The sequence below is a fragment of the Myiozetetes cayanensis genome, unplaced genomic scaffold (assembly GCF_022539395.1).
Source record: "Myiozetetes cayanensis isolate MyiCay16 unplaced genomic scaffold, myiCay2020 scf2-11, whole genome shotgun sequence".
Classification (NCBI taxonomy): domain Eukaryota; kingdom Metazoa; phylum Chordata; class Aves; order Passeriformes; family Tyrannidae; genus Myiozetetes; species Myiozetetes cayanensis.
This window is the reverse complement of record NW_026087411.1, coordinates 14,979,315-15,000,204: the sequence shown is the minus strand read 5'-3', so window position 1 is coordinate 15,000,204 and position 20,890 is coordinate 14,979,315. Positions and strand designations below refer to the sequence as shown.

General features: G+C 40.6%; 1 protein-coding gene across 5 annotated transcripts in view; it reads right to left on the bottom strand.

Annotated features, from left to right (window-relative positions):
• MARK1 (microtubule affinity regulating kinase 1) overlaps positions 1-20,617 on the bottom strand; it is a 59,206-nt gene extending 38,589 nt beyond the window's left edge. For 2 of the 5 annotated variants that reach the window (XM_050316569.1, XM_050316571.1), the window contains exon 1: positions 20,396-20,593. In XM_050316569.1, the coding sequence (XP_050172526.1) occupies positions 20,396-20,446 (51 nt within the window). In that variant the 5' untranslated portion in view covers positions 20,447-20,593. Of the gene's footprint in view, positions 1-20,395 lie in introns of all 5 variants that reach the window. The other 3 variants (XR_007629101.1, XM_050316572.1, XM_050316570.1) reach the window with 3 other exon arrangements.
• Positions 20,618-20,890: the final 273 nt, after the last annotated feature.

Below are 20,890 nucleotides of genomic sequence, written 5' to 3'. Positions count from 1 at the left end.
CAGACCATTTTAACACAGATTTAACCGGGAAAGCATTATTTAGTCATAATGACAATATAAAACGGTACCAAATCCAAAGAGGGGAAAGAAAAAGTAACAAGGTTCATGGTCATGATGATTCTGGATTTTGGTCTTTTTGTGACAGAAAAACTAAGCCAACCTGGATGGTTTCTAATTATTCCCTCTTAAACAGATTATCTTCAGAGTCAACCATTCTCCCCAGCTATGCCCAAAGATGACAGAAATCATGCATAAAGAAGGTCAAGTTTCCTAGTTTGTAAGCCACATATAAATAAATATATACAATTCCTGAATTGGAATAACACTGAATGAAATTCAAATTATTCTTAAAGTCTTGTAATAGGCCTTTCTTTTGCACACAAACAGCATGCTGCTGTTGGAAAGTACAGAGGAATTTAAAAGTAGAATCTCATCAACTTGTAGAAATTAGCACTTAATAAAATTACAACAAAAGCTTAAGAAGTTGGGAGGGAAAAAAATCAAGGTCAACTAACAGTATCTCAGAGACTATTTCCAAACAATACTAAGGTTGAATTTCACAGAAGCATGCAACATCCACACTGTCTAGAAAGACAGGCTACATAGTTTTAAGATCCTTCTGGTCCATTACAATACAGTCATTCATTATGCATCAGCTACTATGTGGCTATTTAAAATGCCATTTCAGTAGAACAATCTCTCAACTCTGAGAAATTTTTCAGGGTGCTGGAAACAAGGGAATAGTAAAACCCAACTCTCTTCTTGAAGTTCACTGCCATCTAAAAACAATTCAAGCTAACAATCTGCGTTTCCCCCACAAGATTTTAACTCAGAATTCTGTTATTTCTCTACATACCCTGATAATATATCTCAATATATGTATAATGTAGTGGGAAACACTACCTTACTAGTACATCATGAACATGACTCAATATACCCAGTTTATGTCAGTGTAAAATAATGTGTCTATAAATATACACGAAATTAGATGTTTCTTAAACAAAAACAAGGTGCAGCAGTAATAAAAGTTTAGAGTTGAAACTATTACAGCAGCCATTTAGGCATTTTGCACACTAATCAAGTACTTAAAAATAAGAACATAAAAACTCTTACAAAACAAAATCCACCATGTTTTCAGAAATCTCAAAAAAGTGCTTGTAGCATTCAATTTTAAATTGTCAATGAAAAGAGCACAATTAACACTTGTTACTCCCAGTTAGGTTTGTTTCTGACACGTTCCATCAGAGTTATTACAGCAAGTCAATGGCATTAAGTTCACAAGAGTTAACCTGACCCAGTGCTTCCCCAAGACTCAAAGCTATCATTTTCTTTGTTTACCCAAGGTAACTTTGCCAAAGCAAGATGACCTGATGGCCAGACACATTATCTTTGGGAAAGTGCAGAAGAACTAACCCTACCAAGTAGGTACAAAGTGTGGCCTCCACTACTTGACATATCCACTTACTAGCCACTGGAGTAGTATTCTCATGGATTATATGCTGTAATTAAATTTATACCATAACCTGTATTAACTGCTCTTACAGCTTAGTCTTAAGAATTCCCCAAAACCATTCCAGCCCACCAATCCACACAGCCTTTCTTGCTCAAACAACAAGAAGGTCTACGTAGTCCTTCAGAGTAAGAGGGTAATTTCCACACATCCATCTGCCCACAAACACACCTCACTTGATTAAACAAACCTCTTAGTCCTGAATTTTCCCCATCTCAAACTATCACAAGGCAAATTCCTCAGTGGAATCACCCCACGGACGCAAAGTATGCACGTGCAGTGCTAGAAAAGGCACATCGTCACACTTCCTCTCTCAATATTATATCCTGTTCTGGACTTAAGTATCTTGCAGCCAATTTTTACATTCATAACTCCTAACAGTTTCAAGCATGTGCCACACATATGAGCATTTGTAACAGATGTCATATTTTGCAAATATGCAAATATTTTTCAAAAAAGCTAGCCCAGACAGAGGGAGTCTGTGGGGCTGAGAAGACCATCTTCTAAATTGCTCCGATCTGCAACAGCTTGGATAAACAATACAGGGGAAGGGGAGAGAGGTGTGAATTAATGTCCTGGATGTCCGGCTGTTTTCATGTTTTAACTGCTTGCTGCCTGTAACTATTCCTTTAGGACTCAGCAGCTTCTAGCAAGCCACCTAAAGCAAGTCCTCTTCTTTTGCTGAAGTAACAATCAAACTAAGCTGGAAGAGTCAAATATTTTGAAAGCTCTGGGTAAACCTCAGTGTAGAAACCAGCAGAGCTATTCAGATAGGATTGTTCTGCATACACACAAGGAGCATCCAGAGGTCCATCCAGGCACAGAGGTATGATGCACAGTACAACTGCACAAGATTATAGCACCTGATCCCTCAGCTTGCATCAGAAAAAGGAGATTGCCTCCTCTTCCAGGTACACCTCACATCTGCACAAAACTACAGCCTACCCTTGCCACGTGTACACATCACCTCATACCACAATTATTAAAGCACTGCTTTTTCCCATCTCTCAGACACATGAAGGAGTGCTTTGGAAGGGGCAATTAAAAAGGTTGAATGTATGCACACACGATTTTTTTCATAATTTCTTATCAATAATTAAACATTAGATTAGGAATATGCATGATAGAAACTTTGCTATTAAAAAAACTCCCAAAACAAAAAGCAACCAACCTTTTCCACTGAAACAGGAGATAACATGCAGGACTAAGTTTAGAAAAACTCAAACAACAAATACACAGAGTGAGGAAAAAAGTATATAGAGATTTTATATCAGATACCAAGGTCAATACACGACTGAGACAGAAAAGAATCAGACAAAATTGTGACAAAATTTAACATGTATGCATACCCCACACTTGCTCATGCATGCTTTCCAGAAGTGCATGAAGAAAATAATCAAATACATGCATGTGCATCCTTCTGGGTAGAATCAGATCTACATAATATGTAGAAATTCCAGGCACCAACTTTTGAAAGAGTTTGAAGCTATCAGCAATAAGATACAAGGATTTTGAATAAAGTTGGCCTCAGTCAAGCATAGGCAAACATTTCATTAACTGATGCTGCAACTCTGAAAATAATTTTATAAAACTTGATTTAAAAATCCAATCTATAGGCAATATATAGTATTAAAAGTCCAATACACAGTATTAGGAGAGATACTGAACAAAATAACTTTCCTCTTACTCTTTTCTTGCATCTTTTTCCTTTTCTTCACAGTTGTAATATTCTGTATCGCATGAAAACAATTTCAAAGCTAATAGCAAAACATTTCTATTGCAAGGTGAAATACAATCCCTTAATGCCAATAGACAATAAAGTTCCCTTTCTAAAAGCAGATATATACAGGGGTGAGAAGTAAACTCATGCTGAGCACTGAGTAAAATCCTTTTCTGTGCTTGTTACTATGGAATCTAAACCCCTTAGAAGTTTTGGTGAATTTTTTGTTTTGTTTGAGGTTTTTTGTTGCTTGTTTGTCTTTTAAGTGCTCAACATAGATCAACATATGTGAGACATATCAGAAATAAGCTTGCACACTTCAAGACAGAATTGTTTTCTACTCACAAGCTACACAGGATGCAATGTTTACAGCTCCATACTCGAAGCAATCTAGGATAGAAAACAGCCCATTATCCACCAATGCAGCACCAGACACTGCCAGTGAGAATTTCAGAACTTCATACACAAGGATCTTCAGAATACTTCTAATTTTCATACAGTACACCAACCTGTATTAATCCTGTGCATATTATATTACTCTTGCTCCTTTTTTTTTTTTTTAAACACAGCACTAATGTCCTATGGAAGGGTGGAGTTTATTATCACATGGAATCACAGATCCTTTTTATTTAAAGGATAAAATAAATAAATAAATAAATAAATAAATGTGCTAGTCCCGTCCCTGAGATGTCAGTCAAAACATTTCAGAAAAACAAATACCTTCATAGCATTAAATCAGGTCTTGTAACCTGAACTCAGCTAACACGCTTCCTCCTCTCCCTGGGCCTGAAGCCCTCAGCCCAGTCAGGCGTGCAGGTGCAGCAGAACAGGACCTTCCTGCCTTTGTTCCATTTCACTCAGAATTGGCACAGTTATTTCAACCTGGCACTTTCCTTCCTGACTCATCCCAAACACACAAACAAGATTTTCCAGGGCTAATTCAGGACAGTCAGCCCATATCATCTCCATTAATTGCTATGACAAAACTGAACCCTCCCTGTAGTCCCAGTGAAAACTGTGACAAGTCAGCTAAAAGCTGATGCAGTAAACCACAGGTGGAGCCAAGGGGAGGGAGAAAAAACAAAGTTTTTCCTAAGATCCCCTTGTTTACTCATTTTTATTTGTCACTTGGTACAATACTAGAAGCTACAGTCAGCCCTACCAAGCAAAGGAGTAAAACATTTCCTATCTTGGCAAAATAAAATGATTAAGGTCCCTCACCCATGAAACCTAACATGAACCTATTTTTTTGAAGAAAAGCACTTATGGGAGAGGGAAGGAAAGACTCCTAGACATATTTAAACATAGTCCTTCAGAGACAGAGTTCTCTCCACATTTCTTGCCAGCCATTGCTCTTTTCTCAGGACGTGATCACTTTAACCTCACCAGTCTTTTTTGGCTTATAATATGGGATCTTCAAACCTGCCAGCACAGAGCTGCTAGTGAGCATTCCCAGCTCACTCAGGACATCCTGCCAGCACCTGGAGATGCAGGCAGCTACAGGGCACTTCTGATTCTGAATGCCACAGAACCCACAGTTTGCTCCAAAATCCCCTCAGTGAAACAGAAAGAAAACGACATGCTAATGTTGATCATTAATTGAACCAACTAAACAAGAACAGGAACACGCCCAGAAAGCGAAACTTCTGGCAAAGGAAACTGGCAGGAGTTTTTATTGCACTTATAAATGATGCAGGTCATTTTTCAAACGGCCTCATAAAAGACAGAAGACACATGAAACAACTTAGGTTCAGGATCATGTCAAGCACATGGAGCTTCTCAGACACTTTCAGGGGCACAAGAAGTGGAAAATGCTTTAATATCAAACTTCAAAACTGAGGGGAAAGGGCTGTCTAGAGACTACAATCTGGAAACCTGAGGCTTTCCTCCAGACAAGGAAAACAGCAGCAGGAGGCAAGGTTTACTCACAAAAGAGCGACTAGATTAGAGTGTTAAGTGTGTCTGACACAAGAGCAACCAACCACTCTCCTGGACCAGATGAGGTTTTTCAACAGAATGAAAGCATACATGCAGCTAACTGGGACCAGGCTCTGAATCTTAACTCATTCCTTCTCCCAAAGTTTATGAAATGGGATTTTTTTCCTTATCCATTGCATACCTAAAACAACTCTGGGTAAGACCCCATGTGACATAATGGCTTCTGAAGCCAAGCCAACCCAACACTGCCCACGTCTGCACCTGCTCACAACCCCACTACCAGTGGGGCAGCAGGACAGGCAGTCAGCACAGGCATCCATTCCAGACAAACCCTGGCAACTCTTCTGCCAGGGTAACTTCCAGCTCCCTGAGTACACTGACCTCCAGAGAGTTCCACAAGCATCAGCACAGGGCCCTGGACAAAGGGAAACACCCAGCACCAGGAATTCAGCACCACATCAGCTGTGTGTTAAGTTGTCACAGAACCACACTATCAGGGCAGGAACAACATGGAAAAGAAAATTGATCACACCACTTTTCTTGATAATCCAGAGGCAAATTGACACCAGTAGTGAAACTTTAGCTAGGAGATACTTATTCCCATTCCACAACAAGGTAAAAACAGAGAAGGACTGGGAAAAAACCCACAACACAACAACCCAAAACATAAAACCCCAAACCCATCAAAACCAATCCCACAAACAAGTAAACAGACTTGCTTATTTCTGTTGTTTACCTGCACCAGGTGTGTGAGACACAGGAGTGCGAGACATAGGAGTGCACCATGTGAGCCTAAGAAGCTCCCCTTTAGGGGTGACATGCATGGGCAAAGCATCCCTAACGTTTCTGGTACATGAAAGAGAAAGTTTAGTTACTCCTTTAGCAAACTGGACAGCATTTCTAAAGGCTTTACATCCCCATTACTGCATTCATCCAATGGATCCAATGACGAATTCATCAAGACAGATCACCATCTCATTTTGAAAACTATTTTACCTCAAGGTCTTATTAAATTCCTGAAGTAAAGCCGGTTTCTAAAAAGTGATGAGATGACCAATTAAAATATCCAACCTGATAGCAATACACACTAATTGATGCACACATGTCCTAGAAAAGAAACTGTCTAGAGTAGTGCAGGACTCTGCAATGTTTGAGGATGATGCCAAGCTGTGTTTCAAATGCAGTTACCCAATATTCAGAAGGGTGTTCCAGTATTTCCGTGACATATTCTTTTTGGGAATCTAAAAGTTACAGAGACTTATCTTAATATTTCCCTTCATACAATGCAATACATAAAATAAATGTAACAAAGTAATCCTGAAAATTAACTTGTTGCCCAATCAGATGGGGAGGGGGAAAGCATGAACCTAAAGCAGATTAACAAGGTCTATCTCACGCCCTTCCACAGGAGCTGCAGCCTTCAAGGGAGGGGGCAGGCAATCTTCCTGAGCTGGAGAGAACTTTCATGGCCTCTTGCACTAGAGCATACCAGCTCAGTTTCTCCAGCTTCAAGGTTTAGTAGTATGTGCTGGTCCAGCTCTCTGCAACAAGGACATATACCATTAACAAGTTTTGCCTCAGCAGAGTGAACTGCAGAGTGCCTACTGGGCCTCATCTGCCACAGAGATGTGGTTTTCATATTCAAGCCAGGATATTATCAGACCCAGCATTCTGCAGGCATTTTTTTTTCAATAAGCATTGATACAAAGGTTGATTTTGAAGAGTAACACATTTTGTCACAGGAAAAGCAGATGCCTTCCTAAGAGGAGGAAGCATCTTAGATGGTATAGGACGCTCCTACCAACGAGCCTGCACTCAAGCAGCAATCAGTTACAATGGTTTTGCCGCCTTAGAGCAGTCCAGTAGAGCCTGACCTGACGGTAGGAGCTGTAGATAGTTATAAGGACACCACTGAACTTAGTCAAAAACCAACTATGCTTTACATACAGAGCAAGATTATGGTGATGTATCCAAGCCAACTGGTATAGTGGAACACGGTGAACTCAAACAAAACAAACAGAGCAAAATGAAGACAGTCTTCTGTTGAGTGCTCTCTACCTTGTTTTTCATGTAAGTGTTAATTAACAGATCAAATAAAATGTCCTCAGTTGAGTTGTAGTAACTATTTACCTTTCTGTGGATAATTGTACCCCACATTTCAGCTTAGCAAATATATTCCCAACAGATTTATGCTTAACTTTAGGCTGTCCAAACACTGTCTGGCCCTTGGACCAGCTCCTATCTCATGATCAAAGAGTGCGCTTTACACAGAGCTGACACTACAATCTCCACACGGAACCCCTTGTTTCTAAACTTGTGCAACCACCTATTTTAACCTTTGGGCTTCCATTATTTATTATCACAAACTACTGTAATTTAGCACTTTAGAGATGTGTGCAACTAGGAAGCTAAATTCAAAAAAGAGCAGGAATATTCCTAAAAAAGATTTTGCAAAGTATGTAATATAGATAGAAAAAAAAGAATACATTTCTTCAGATGTTTTAAACTGGTTGATACAGTATTAAAGTAGATAAAAAATACTGATAATATCATATATAGGTATCAGATACATGTCAATGTCCTGAATTCAAATCATAAACAGAAATCATGGGTGAGTGTAACTGAGACATAGAAAGCACAAGAAAAAGGATAAATATAATAAATTAAATAGTCCATGTTACGTAAGTCACAGAAAGTGAAAAAATATAAATCACAGAATGCATAAAAAAATTAAAACCAACAGATGCTGGATTTACCCAGCCCATTATAATAAAAAGTTAAGAAAATGTGGAAGAATTAATGTACTTGGATAAATATATATATGGTTAAAACTTAAGACAAGCCAAATAATCTATGATTAGAGATTTGAACAAATCTAGTATATATTCAAAATGAATACAGTCATTAAAATTAGCAGCCAATCCAACAGTAAGAGAAAAGACACGTAACTTTCTCTTGAGTCCTCGATAATCTGAAGGTGAAGAATCCCAGATCCTCAGCTTTGGGCTTTACCCAGTATCCCAGCCTGCAGTCTGTCAAAATTGTACACTTTCAGACTTCTTTGTCTAGCTGGTGAAATACAGTAAATAACCAGTAGCAGCAATGGTGGCCTCCAGCTTCGCCACTAGCAGGGACAACTCTTGGCTCTGTCATGAGCTCGACATCAGAACAGTTTGGGTAACATTAAAACAACATGCCTGGAAATCTCCAGCTCAAATAGCTTACTTAATAAGATGCTGTCTCATACTAAAACAAGAATTAATTTGATCCAGTCTCAAGGAAGAGAAATTTATAAAAGCAAAGAAGTCATGGGAACCTGAGGGCAATGTCAGCAAGTGACAGGAACTACCAATATCCCTACCAGAAACTGGGAATCCATCATCAAAACCTCAAAGGAAAGTCATCCTTCTGCAGATTTCAAATGGACATCGCTGAATTATTCCAAGTCTTAGGATGAGCTGTCAGTAATGTTTTGTTGTCTCTTTCACCATCAACCTGCCAAGGGTCCTAAAATGCTCCTTGCCTCTTAAAAGATGAGAAAAGCCACTGCAACTGTAGGTTGCAACATTGCAACATGCAACCCCTAAATTATAACAGACTGACTGAGAATCTCTTCCTTAATTTACCAAACTAACTAGAATGCTCCCAGTCTCAGTGGATGAGAGCTACTGTGTTAAATATCTTTCTCATTTCACCAAGCAGTTAAAAAAACAGCTGTTCATTTCCTACTGCCTTCCTATGACCCAACAGCTGACCTGGAATCAGGCATAGCTGCCTATCCTTTCTCAATAATTATCTGGAGGTATATTTTACTCAAATATACATAAATGCTACCTGCCAATATACCTGACAGTCTCCCAGCTTGCTTTTTTATTTTCCTCTGTCACTAGCTGAGCTAGTCTTAGAAATATCTTCTATGAAAGATAATATTAGGAAAATGGCTCATGCACCATTAACATTTCCCTTTATCATAACATCTCTAGTTAATAGTCGTGTTATATTTAATTCAGCTTCTTCAGGTTAGTAATTATTATATGACAGTAAAGAAAACAAACAGATGGATATAGGAGTCCAGTTTGTCTCTTCTATGCTCCAGAAGGTTCGACATCACTCACTTTGAAAATAATTCAACTGAAACTTAATACTACACACCACTAGGAAATGGATTTAACAAGTAACAGCAAAAAAGTTGGTACACAAAAACAAAATACCAAGTTTTACAAAAGGCAAAGCAAAACTAGTAATGGTGACAACAGCAACAGTAATAATAATCAATATGTTACCTTGTTGTATTTAGAAAACATCAAACCTCATTTTTATATGAGCAATATACTTCTACAATCACTGGATAAGCAAAAGTAGCTTTCTTGAAAAGACCTTTAAATGCAGTTTTAATTTTATCAGTCTACTTTGCACGGGATTATATTTCCCCTAGCCTGACTAAGAACACTGCTGCAGTCATACATTCTCTAATAGTAATTATGTCTTCCATTGACTAATTTCAGCACCTATTTTAGCTCAACCCTCATTGCTCATACCAGCTTTCTGAGGATAAGATTTCTCTGGACTATGCAGCAGATGGAGCAAGAGTTTCATTGTGAAGTGCTTTCATAAATTTTCTTTGTTCATGTGCATCTTATGTCCATCACTAAAAGAAAGAACTCTAAAAGCAACCAGTCTTGTTCATTTAGTATCAAATTAAAAAAACAAATTTGAAAAGATATTATACATAGCTATGCCTAATAAAGACTGCTCAGAACAGTATTATCAATATTTTCTGTACACATTTCATTGTATTGAATGATTAAAATTGCTATTTCTTCTGGAGTCTGATCTTAAGGAGAAAATACTACTTTAATCCTGCAGTAAGTAAAGATATATATTCCTGGTTTTTGGTTTTTTGTTTAACTACTAGTAGACTGTCCTTACTGTAATAATGGCAGGGGGAAGAAAATCTGATTACTGTTGGGAAAAAAAATTACTAAATAAAAACGCAAATGCTTTAAAGAATTACATTACCTTGAATCAATAGTATTATCTGGAATAGAGATATGAGTAAATACATTACACGTGTAATCCATTTGTGAAAAACAACCATATCCTTTGTAAGAGCTCAGTGTAGCATTTCACAAGCTAAGGTAATTTTTAAGGCAAAAGTAAGACTCTTCTTAACACAAGATTCTCTGAATTTCTGAGCTACTTCTCTGCTTATTTTAAGTAATGACAGAAACATCTCAGAAATAGTAAGATACTTGCATACTACTGAAGCCAAGCATGCACTCTCAAAAGGAATTCCAGATATTTACTGTTTAGCACAAGTAATTTACACTACTGCTACATGTTCTGCAGTACATCCTACACTCCACTTCTTCAACTGTGCAATTCTCACCCATTAAAATCCTCGAGTATCTGAGAGTATCAAGAAAATCTCTAAAAAGAACATTATAAAATTCCTAAGTAATCATTATAAAGCTTTGATTACTCTCTGATGTTATCTGAGAGAATAAAGCACAGTAACTATAGCAGGGTTGAGGGAAGGAAATGTGGAGAGAGGAAAATATGGTTTAACTGATGAGCATTTCAAGTTGTAACAACCCTTTTAGCTAATACTTCAAAAGGAGCCCCCAAAACAGAAAAGTCCTCCCAACCAACCCACAGCAAAGCATTTCTTCACTCCCTTTAGCTTTACAATTCAGATTATTCCCATATTAAAATGCTCCTTGGGATTCATACAGAAGGGTATTACTGGAAGGATAAACAGGAGCTGCAACTATGCAGCTTTTGTAAAGCTTTGTATTGGGTTTGCTTATGTCATTAAACAAGCAAAACTGGAAAAGGTCCCAGAAGGAGTGAGAAGCATAAGGAAGCTGGTAATGAGTATGCCAGGCTCAAGCACAAAAGCACGTTAGTAAGCAAAATGGGGGACAAAACAAGGCAAGGGGAGCAAGAATGTGATACGTAGAAAATTGTAGGTTTTAAATGGACAACAAATCGCAGAATCAAGCAGGTTGGAAAAGACCTCTGATATCATCCAGTCCAACCCATGACCCAACACCACCCTGTCAACTAGACCACGGCACTAAGTGCCACATCCAGTCTCTTCTAAAATACCTCCCAGGGATGGTGACTCCACCTCCCTGGGCAGCCCATTCCAATGTCTGATTACTCTCTCTGTAAAGAATTTATATCTAATGTCTAACCTAAACCTCCCCCCGCAGAGCCTAAACAGCCCCAGCTCCCTCAGAAATGAATCCACATAGGCATTTAGAAACTCAGAAAAATGGATATTGGGCAAATGTGTATGGATAAAGCTGCTGTGACGGCAGGTTATAGCCCAGCACCAGGTTTAAAATAAAATTGGACAAATATTTGAGAGACTAAAGATAAATTATCTATGTGATAACCCTTAACCTTAAGATTACAAATAAATGGCCTTTTTCCCTTTGTAGGCACGTAAAAGATATTTTACTTTATTTTTCTATAGCTTGCTGCTTGAGTATTGGGTTGAGATGAGAAAGATAAGAATCAACAGTGGGGAAAGGAGGAAGCCAGGAGGAAAGCTTCCAGGAGAGCTGAAAATAGCACTGTACCACAGTGACTAAGGCTGAGCCTCTGCTTACAAGGTGTGTGTTTCACAGCACCACGAGTAAGGCGTGGGCCCTCCTACAGGAGCACAGTAGAGGCTCTACAGGTTTTACCACAAGGCTCGCCTTGGGCAGTGCCTTTACAGCAAGCCCTGCTAGAGCCTAATCTATCCAAATCTAATCTATTTCCTTCAACCGCATCTGTCTAATGAAAGGTATCACTTCTCTCTAACAACCTTGTCTAATTCTGTCTCTGCTTGAGATTTTAAAAGTTATCATGCACTACTATTACTTTATAATATAGAAACAATTAGACTTTGTCACCAGTAGCATTATTATCATTATCTGCCCTTGCAAAAGACTGCCATGGGCTATCCAGTAACTCTCTATGGTTTAGCTACTTGAACATCAATGTACTACACAAGTGCTTTCATCAGAGGTGAAGTTCTGTCTTGTTATTCAAGCTAACCATACCACAGCTGCGTATGTTTAAAATACAGTTCTGCAGCACAGCTGGACAAAGCTCCTTATCATGAATCAATTTAAATATATATTAAGTTTGGACATCATTCTCTGATCTGAGTAACATTCTGCTACTTTTGTGAATTCGACAGGTGTTTAAACGTAAACCAGGATTATTAGTCTGCTTATTACCAACACATCACCAAGGTCACAGGGAACAAGGCAGAGGCTGATCTGAAGTCAAGAACGTGTTTTATTCTGACCTCAGTATAACTCCAATAAGTGTAACAATCCTCACCTTGGAAATCATTACACCTGTGAACACACATATCAATGTGTGGGCATTCAGTGCTTTTTTAGATTCAGTATACATCTTGGAAATTAAAACAATGACTGGCTAGAGCTAACTATAACCAAGAATCCTCTTTCTGCTATATTGTCGGGCTTTTGAAGAACACAAGTGTGAAGAAAAACAACATATCTTGTCCAATGCATGTTGTATTGCTGCACTTTGAATGAATGTTTCTATAATAATCTTACATTTTTATAAAACATTGCTAACTTGAAATAGTTTGCACAGAAAGACACAGGAGTTGTTGGCACTGAGCACTTAGATCTTCAACAGCTCTGCAGGAGCCTTCACAGAAGTCATCTTGATTGTAAAGCACACTCATGCTAACCCAAGGAGTGGAGTGCAGACCACTTCTCATTTTGACACCCACAATCTATACCTAAGGTGTCCCACGAGTACAGGAACAGCAAGATGAAATAAAGGAAAATTGCTTCTTCCTGAATCCATATACAACAAACAGCAGAGCAGGAAAACTTGGAAAACTCATGGACAACACATTCATTCTAGCAAAAAAGAACCCACTTTCCACAGTGATTTAAGCAAAGTCCAGTGTCTGTCCATCAGCTGTCCTGATAAGTTGGAGAATTTTAGAATAACATAATGATCTTTCATCCTACAGAGATGCCCAATAAACCTGTGCTTTTGTGTTTCACACAAATACACTCTATTGATCAATCGTTACAGACTAAGCTGTGGAACCGCTCCACGAGCGTGTCTGGTTCACTGCTTTAAAGGTTAGCTGTAGCCCAGCTGCATTTAACTGTGCAGGTACCTTACCACAACTCTGACCGTATGTCTTTCAGCACAAGTTGCTGTTTTCTTTGAAAGCATACATAAAGCAAACCCTGATAAAAATGCTTACCTTAAAAAAACAAACAAAAAACAAAAACAAAGAATTCCCAAACAACAAACCACCACGAAAATAACGAACCAACCAAAAAAAAAAACTCCCATCAACCCAACTTTTTTTTTCAATTGCTATCTCAGGTCAAAAAAAGCAGGATTATGATAAGCACAGAGAGTTACTTTCTAATGCTTTTGCCTTCAACTGTTTTACCATGACAGCTATAGCATGGTTGGTGACTACTTCAGAAACTAAAGTTGAAACAGTCAGAAGAAAACGTATCTTAAAAACAAGGGCCATCTTATCCTCTTGGAATTTTTAACCTTAGATTCACTAGGATGCTCAAGAAAACTATCTAAGCTACATTGTCATATACAGCTATGAAGTTTTAAAGTGACCTTGAGACATCTCATCAATTCTTTGATTTTGCTATTTTACTAAGTTATTCACAGAAAAACAAAGATGATTCATGCTTACATGAAACACAACTGGCCCAATTTAAAGCTCAGTTTAGCACTGAGCACAGAGAATACACACACAAAAAAAGAGCTAATTTAGAACGTGAAAGAAGTAGAGAAACGCTAACAATTGAACAGGCTTGGTAGCTGATGTGGAGAAAGAGCTTCTTATTAAAACTCAGATTGAGTTGCATTATATTCATTACACTGAACAATGCGAACGTTTTGGTGAAACTTCCCTGTTTTCATGGTTGTTTTCACAAACAGTCAACTGTGGAGAACATTTCTTCTTAATTTACCACTATCTAGAGCAGAGTAAACATTCAATAATCAAGACCCAGCAAAAACTGTCAAGTCCTAAAAAGAATTTTTTTTGGCTATTCTGAAACTCCAGAAAGACTAAAAAAACACAACAACAAACCAAACCACAAAAATCAAGCATTCTGTTTATGACAACAACAACAACAAAATAGATGGTGTCATGACCACAACATAAATAAGCTAAGTTTGAAATTTGTCACTGTCGGCAGCAGCTTACAAGTAGTACGTTTAACCTGGAGGGCAGCACAGGGTGCAAATGTGTATTTTAAAATAAATACTGAAGCTACTAAAAAGTCAGAACTAAACAGAGGTGGTAAAATGCTTTCTCTCCAACATTTCAACATATAAAAAGTTTGCTCAAACTCTAAAAGTTGTGAGTAGGCCAACCTGTAGAAACCTGTCTTGGGACTTAAGTTGCACCATAGATTTATAGCTCCACATTAATAGTAAAATCATCTCTCCTCTTTACAGGATAGTTTCTCAGTGAATCTGCTCTACTGGAAAACTGTTTAAAGTTCTCACAAGCATCAGTAAGATATAAAGGCCACGTCTATACTAAATTCTGAGAACAAGAAAAAAGGTCTGGAAGTGAGAATACAGGTCACTGATTGAGAACACAATTTCACAGAAATCACCGTATGTGCCCTTAAAAGAAAAATGAAATTAATCTTTCTTCTGTGTTTAAACTATTGAGGTCAATTAGAAGTTAGCAGGAGCTTCCTCTGCTAGGCAACAGCAATTGTGATGGTAAAAACACATTTACCGTGGAAACATTAATTTGTAAATATAATTGGGTGCTATGGGGAAAAAATCATGCCTTTGCTGATGATTAAAATACTTTAAGTGAAGAGTCAATTTTTTTTAAAAAACTTGTATTAATATAAACAGTAAGTCCATATGATCAAGAAAAATATGCCAGTAAAGACCCTGTTAACAACAAGACTCCCTAGAACATAATTTCCTTGTTCTAGTTCAGTGTTTATCTGCACTGACCATGGAAGTACAGTTTTCAGAATGCCAACCACAAACAATCTAACTTTATGTTTACCTATGAACCTCAAAAGCCCCACGAAGTATGAAATGAAACAAGTACTACAAGCAAACTGGATTAACTCCTTCTGAACTTTAACCCTGCATACTTTCATGATGCCTAGAAAGAACACTGAAGCATGAAGCTACATTTTCACTCCTTTGTACCAAAATATTTCTCTTTACATAAGGAAAATGAAACTAAACATCTATCTCACCTGTCCAATTGCTCTCTCTGATCCACACAGAAGGTCCACTTCAAAATGGACAACATACTTTATAACAAAATGAGCCTTGCTTTCTCTGTGCACAATGCTCTAGCTAAACGAGAGTTTCCCCCCACAATGTAGGAGCCTGTTCCAGATGTGAAGCAAAACAACAAAAATAAAGTCTGCATAAAGGAAACAAAAACCCTCAAAATAAGATCAGAAGAACATACCCTGTTCAAACAAACATTCAACCTAATGGTGTATTTATGATCAAGGAAAACAATATTGCAAGGAAAAAATACAGGCATTCCTCACTTTGCTCAAGCCCATCTCCTGTGGATAAGAGAGATCCAGCTGTACTCTTGAACCCATAAGGCTTGGAAACTAGGCCATTCTTCTGCTTAAGGCACTGAGGGAAAGAATTCTTGTCAGATACTTTCTCCCACGCCCCCTCTGTCCAAATAAAAACCATGTGTTCTTATTGTGCAAAAGCAAATCCAGAAGGGGAAAAAAAAAAAAAAAGAAATTAAACATGGTATAATCATTATCATCCCAACTTGACCACTTCAGTCTATCCTCTTATCTCTTGCCCTGTTCAATTTTTTCCTCTTTAAAATGCAGCTGTCTAGTAGCCTCCCCTATCAGAAAGGTATCCTTAACCACACCCACTTTAGGTGGCATCTGAGACATCAACCTCCCCTCCCTAGCCCACAAACGGATGTGCATGTGTCAAAATTAGAATTACTTGTATGATAATGAAGCAAATCACATGACCATAGGTCACTGTTTTATCCTTCCTTAAAACTCCCTCTGCTGTGACATCTCTTAATCATTCTCAGATAGTACTGGCTAGGTAAGACAAACCACAATTCCCACATTCCTCCTTGACCCTGGCCAGTTATCATCCAGCATTCCTGCCTTGTTTGTTCCTTCTTCCATAGTAAACATGCCAGATTGCTCCAGTAGAATTAAACAACTTTGATGCCTCTGAAAAGTATAAAACAAAGAAATACTTTAAAACTTAGCTAGATGGGTAAGACCACAACACAAATAAACAGTAATACCCTCACAGGTAAAGGTAACACCTTCAAAAGATTAAATTACACTTACCACAGAGAAAAAAAAGATGTATTCTTATGCCAGACTAAAGAGGTCTTTAAGTCAGAAAAAAGCAAGCTACAGCATTCTCATTTTTATTCATTTTATTAAAAGTACTATACAGCAAGTAGCACAGAGCCAACTGTTGGCTCTCCATGAGTATTTTCTTATACAGAGCTCCCCAAAACCATTTAGGAGAATATATTACTGATGCATTTCTTTTCTTTTGCCTTACTTCAGGAAAAACATTCCCCAATTTAACAACACAATACAACACAGCACGAAGGGAAAAAATATAGAAGCTCCTCTCTCCTCAATTCATACCAACTCAAAGAAGACAAAAGAAATACTCTAGCTCAAAGCTTTTGATTCCTGCCCTTCTCCTCTTCCAGCGACAGCAGAGCAGGGAAGCTCAGTTCACCCAAACTAACCCCAACTGCAAGTATTTCAATGCACTGACACATTACCCGTCACAGCCTACGTAAAATGCATCAAGAGGAAGCTGTAAATAGTTACACGTACAAAATCAAAACACGGGGAAATTATTATTTTGAATACCACTCCTATCCCTCATTTGAAAAAACAAATCCGGTAATAGGCATGAAAATACAGTAGAGCCTCCACCCATTAATTTCCCCAAGTTTCCCAATAAACTGTTCAGTGAGAATAAGTGTTTGACAATCATAATCTATTTATTTTCCTTAAACACAGCTTTCATGAAAGAGAAGTAACATTTCCAGTGAAAAGTATTTATGGACATATGCTAGAGAAGCTAAACATAGCACTGGGAGATGTCAGGAATAGCAAAAAGGCAAAGAAAAGACAAAGGGTGTGAATCTGCACTAGGCAGACCTATCAGTTACACACACACTGCTCCACCACCACTGGTCCCCTCCACCTGTTGTGTGCCCGTTGTTGACGGTTCCTGTACTTTTTACTCCAGCTTTCTGATAAGACTTTATCAAGGAATATGCTGCATGATCATATCCCTTCTAGACTATTTTCAAAGGGCACTGTGGGATAAAAGGCACAAAGAATTGTGGAAATATAGAAGTTTTTCACCCACCCCATCAGGAACTCCTGTAATTCCTTAAGGAATGTATATTATGATAGGTGCTATATCCCATTATTACATTATTTTTCAAAGGACATAACAGATGCCTGCACACTCACTGAGAAAAAGACACATTAAAGTTGTATTTATTTTCTATTTTAAAGTACTGAAAGCAGCTGCCAAGAGACAGGGGGTGGTGGTGGCAGGGTAGTTCCCTGTGATTTTACGCAACAACCTCACACCATGTGCAAAGCACAGCTGGATGGGTACGTAGGTTTGTACTCAGAACCATCAATCAGCTCTCTCAGGGATACAGAGCTACGGTCTGTCCCTTGGGAGTCACACAATGGAGCCACACTGCTGAGACGGCCACACGCATGAGAGGGAAGTAAAGAGCCTCTCCTGAAGAGTGCCACTAGCTGCAGAACTAGGGAGAGCTTTGCTAATATACATACTCGAGGATTAGAAATATGCACCACAAAGATAGATTTTTTTTTTACCAGGTCAAAACCTGCTCCTTAACGCCTCACTCTTTCCAATTACTTCTCCCTTTTCTCGCAACTTCTCACCGCCTCAGTCACCCAGAGCTTACTAGCTCGACTTTGTACGTCAAGACCCATCAGCATAAACAGTTCCCCAGTCCATTAGTGTTTATTAGCAGAAGAAAGCACATTAAAAGTAAATTAAGAGTCTCACCTCACCCTCAGAGAAGCCATTTTAAATCAAGGAATGCTGCTGATCAGGAAGTCAGCAACGGACCACCTCCTCCATCCTACATTTGCCACTTTAGCAAAAGTCAGGGACACCACGGGCAGCAGAGACAGCTTCCTGAGGCTGCCTGACGGGCAGACCTCGAGGTCTCTGCTCCAAAACCCATCAGACGCCACACTAATGACAGCACTAGAATTACTTTGTGCAGATTTAGGAACTTACTACTGCACAGCTCTTTGCTGTTTATCTGGCTGGAGGATTATATTCATTAGTATTAGGTTGCAGACTTACACCAAGGTTTTCAGAAGCAAATGTGCAATTTTCAGTATTCTGACATCCTGTACAAGCGTGGGGTTTTTTAGATACCCAATGCACTCCCTGAAATTACAACAATAAAAAATAACACTTACTATTCCCTAAGTGTCAACATTGAGCACTTAAAAGTAGCATATCTTTTAAACGAACTACTAACATTTTAATTGAAGTTTTCATTCTATAAAAGATGATGACATTTGAGAATATTCCTATCTGCCTTGTGCAAATTTTGCAAGTCTTATGCACTATATTACTGGATGTATGCCTATATATATCCCTTCCTGTCATCTATCTCTCATCAACATTCCCATATACATTTGAAATGGAGACTCATGAGTAATACGTATCACACAAACCTGGGCTTTATCATTTAATTAAATCGAACTTTTCGTCTCAAGGACTTACTTTCATTGTGACAATAAAACAGAACTCATCAGTCCATGAAGAGTAAGGACAGACCAAATACATCTATTTGCCTTAACTAGCAATAATGGTGATATTGCTGTGTCAACTAAACTTCCACTGAGCGACTGATACTAAAAGCTCATTATAATAATTCACCAAGCTAGGGTTTCACTTCTTTAGCTATATTACCTCATTTCTGTTTCCTCTGTCTTCCAAATCCTCTTCTCACATTCACTTTTCATTTCATATCAGTCAAGAACCTAATCAGAAGACACCATTGCTTGGGCTTGTACAGTCACAAACCTTATAAGCTCCTACTGTTGACCGGAATCTCTCTGTAAATTGACTCGATACAAACAAGCATCTTCTTCAACCCATTTCATCCCACTAGGCCATCCTTCTTCATTTCTTACCAGTCTCTTTCCACCTAAGCAGAAGGTGGGTATGACTCCTTTTTCCCCTCCTTCTGCCACCTTCCCAAAGTCAACTAACGATACCTAACACATTACAAACATAGCACTTTTAACAGTGGTCCCCTCACCCAAGAGGAAAACGTCACACCTCCTCCACACCTATTTAAATAATCACCACTGATGGACAGGACCAGACAGGGTCCAGCATTCCTCAGGTATACCATCTACCGTAGCCAAGACTGGTTGTTTTCTACGGAAGACCACCACAGCAGAGAACACCACCGTGCTGCCGCTCCAGCGAGCCCGGGCGGAGCAGAGGAGAGCGCAAAGATGTTTAAACGGAGCACAAAGGAAGATACAACGAACTCGGGAGGAACCAGGACACGACCACAGCCTCTCCGAGAGGCAACACAAAGCAAAACAGAGGAAGGAATACAGCAACACCAGGGACCGTCTCGGAGGTGGAAACTGAACAAAGAGCAAGTAACGCTGAACCCCAGAAAGCGAGACAGGGCCAAGCGCCAGGCGGTCTGACAGCCCACAAGTGGATATCCCGGCCCAAGCGCGGAGGTGCCCGGTGCGGGGGACGCCCTAAGGCGGGGCTGCCGCCCGCGGGGGCTGCAGGCCTCTGCCCGGCGGGGGCCCGTGTGCGCCGACAGCCGAGGACATATAAGGGCAGCCCGGCCCAGCCCGGCCCGGCCGCGCTGGAAGGGGCTGCGGGAGCGCTCCCTGCGGGAGGCCCAGGCCCGCTGGGGCGACGTGGAGCGCGGCGGGCCGGACCCGCCCCGGCAGCGCCGCACGGAGGAGCCCGGGGCGCGGGCAGGCGGCGGTGCCGGCTCGGCCGCGGCCCGCCCGCCCCTGGGGCACCCGGCCGGGGCGGCACGACGGGCCGGGCCGCCGCGGGTGCCGCGGAGAGGCGGAGGGCGGGAGGGAGGAAGAGAAGGAGGGAGGGGGTCCCGGCGCGGCACTCACGTTCTCGGTGTCCCGCTCGTTGACGGTGGGCAGCGGCGTGCGGGTGGACATGGTGTGGGCCGCCGCGGCGCCGCGCCCGGCGCTCCGAGGGGAGAGACCGCTCCTAGGCCGCGGCGGAGCCCGCCGGCCGCCCCCGCCGGCAGCCGGGCGCACACGGCGGGACGCGGGGCCTCCTGCCCGCTACGCGCCCGGCGCCATCGCCTCGCCCGCCCCGCCGACCCTCCGCCCGCCTCGCCGCCGGGCTCCGCTCCGCTCAGCCGCCGGCTCCTCCTCCTCCTCCTTCTCCGCCCTCCTGCCCGCTCAGGTGAGCGGCCGGCAGCGCAGGGGGGCCGCGGCGCCTCCTCACCGCATCCGGCAGCGGCACCGGCCCCTCCTCCCTGCTCCCCTCCCCGTCTGTCCCCTCCTCCTCCGCCTCCTCCCCCTGCCGGCCCCCGCCCCGCCGGCCCGCCGCAGGAAGAGCCGCGCGGGGCGGGCGGGCGCGGCAAACAGGGCGGG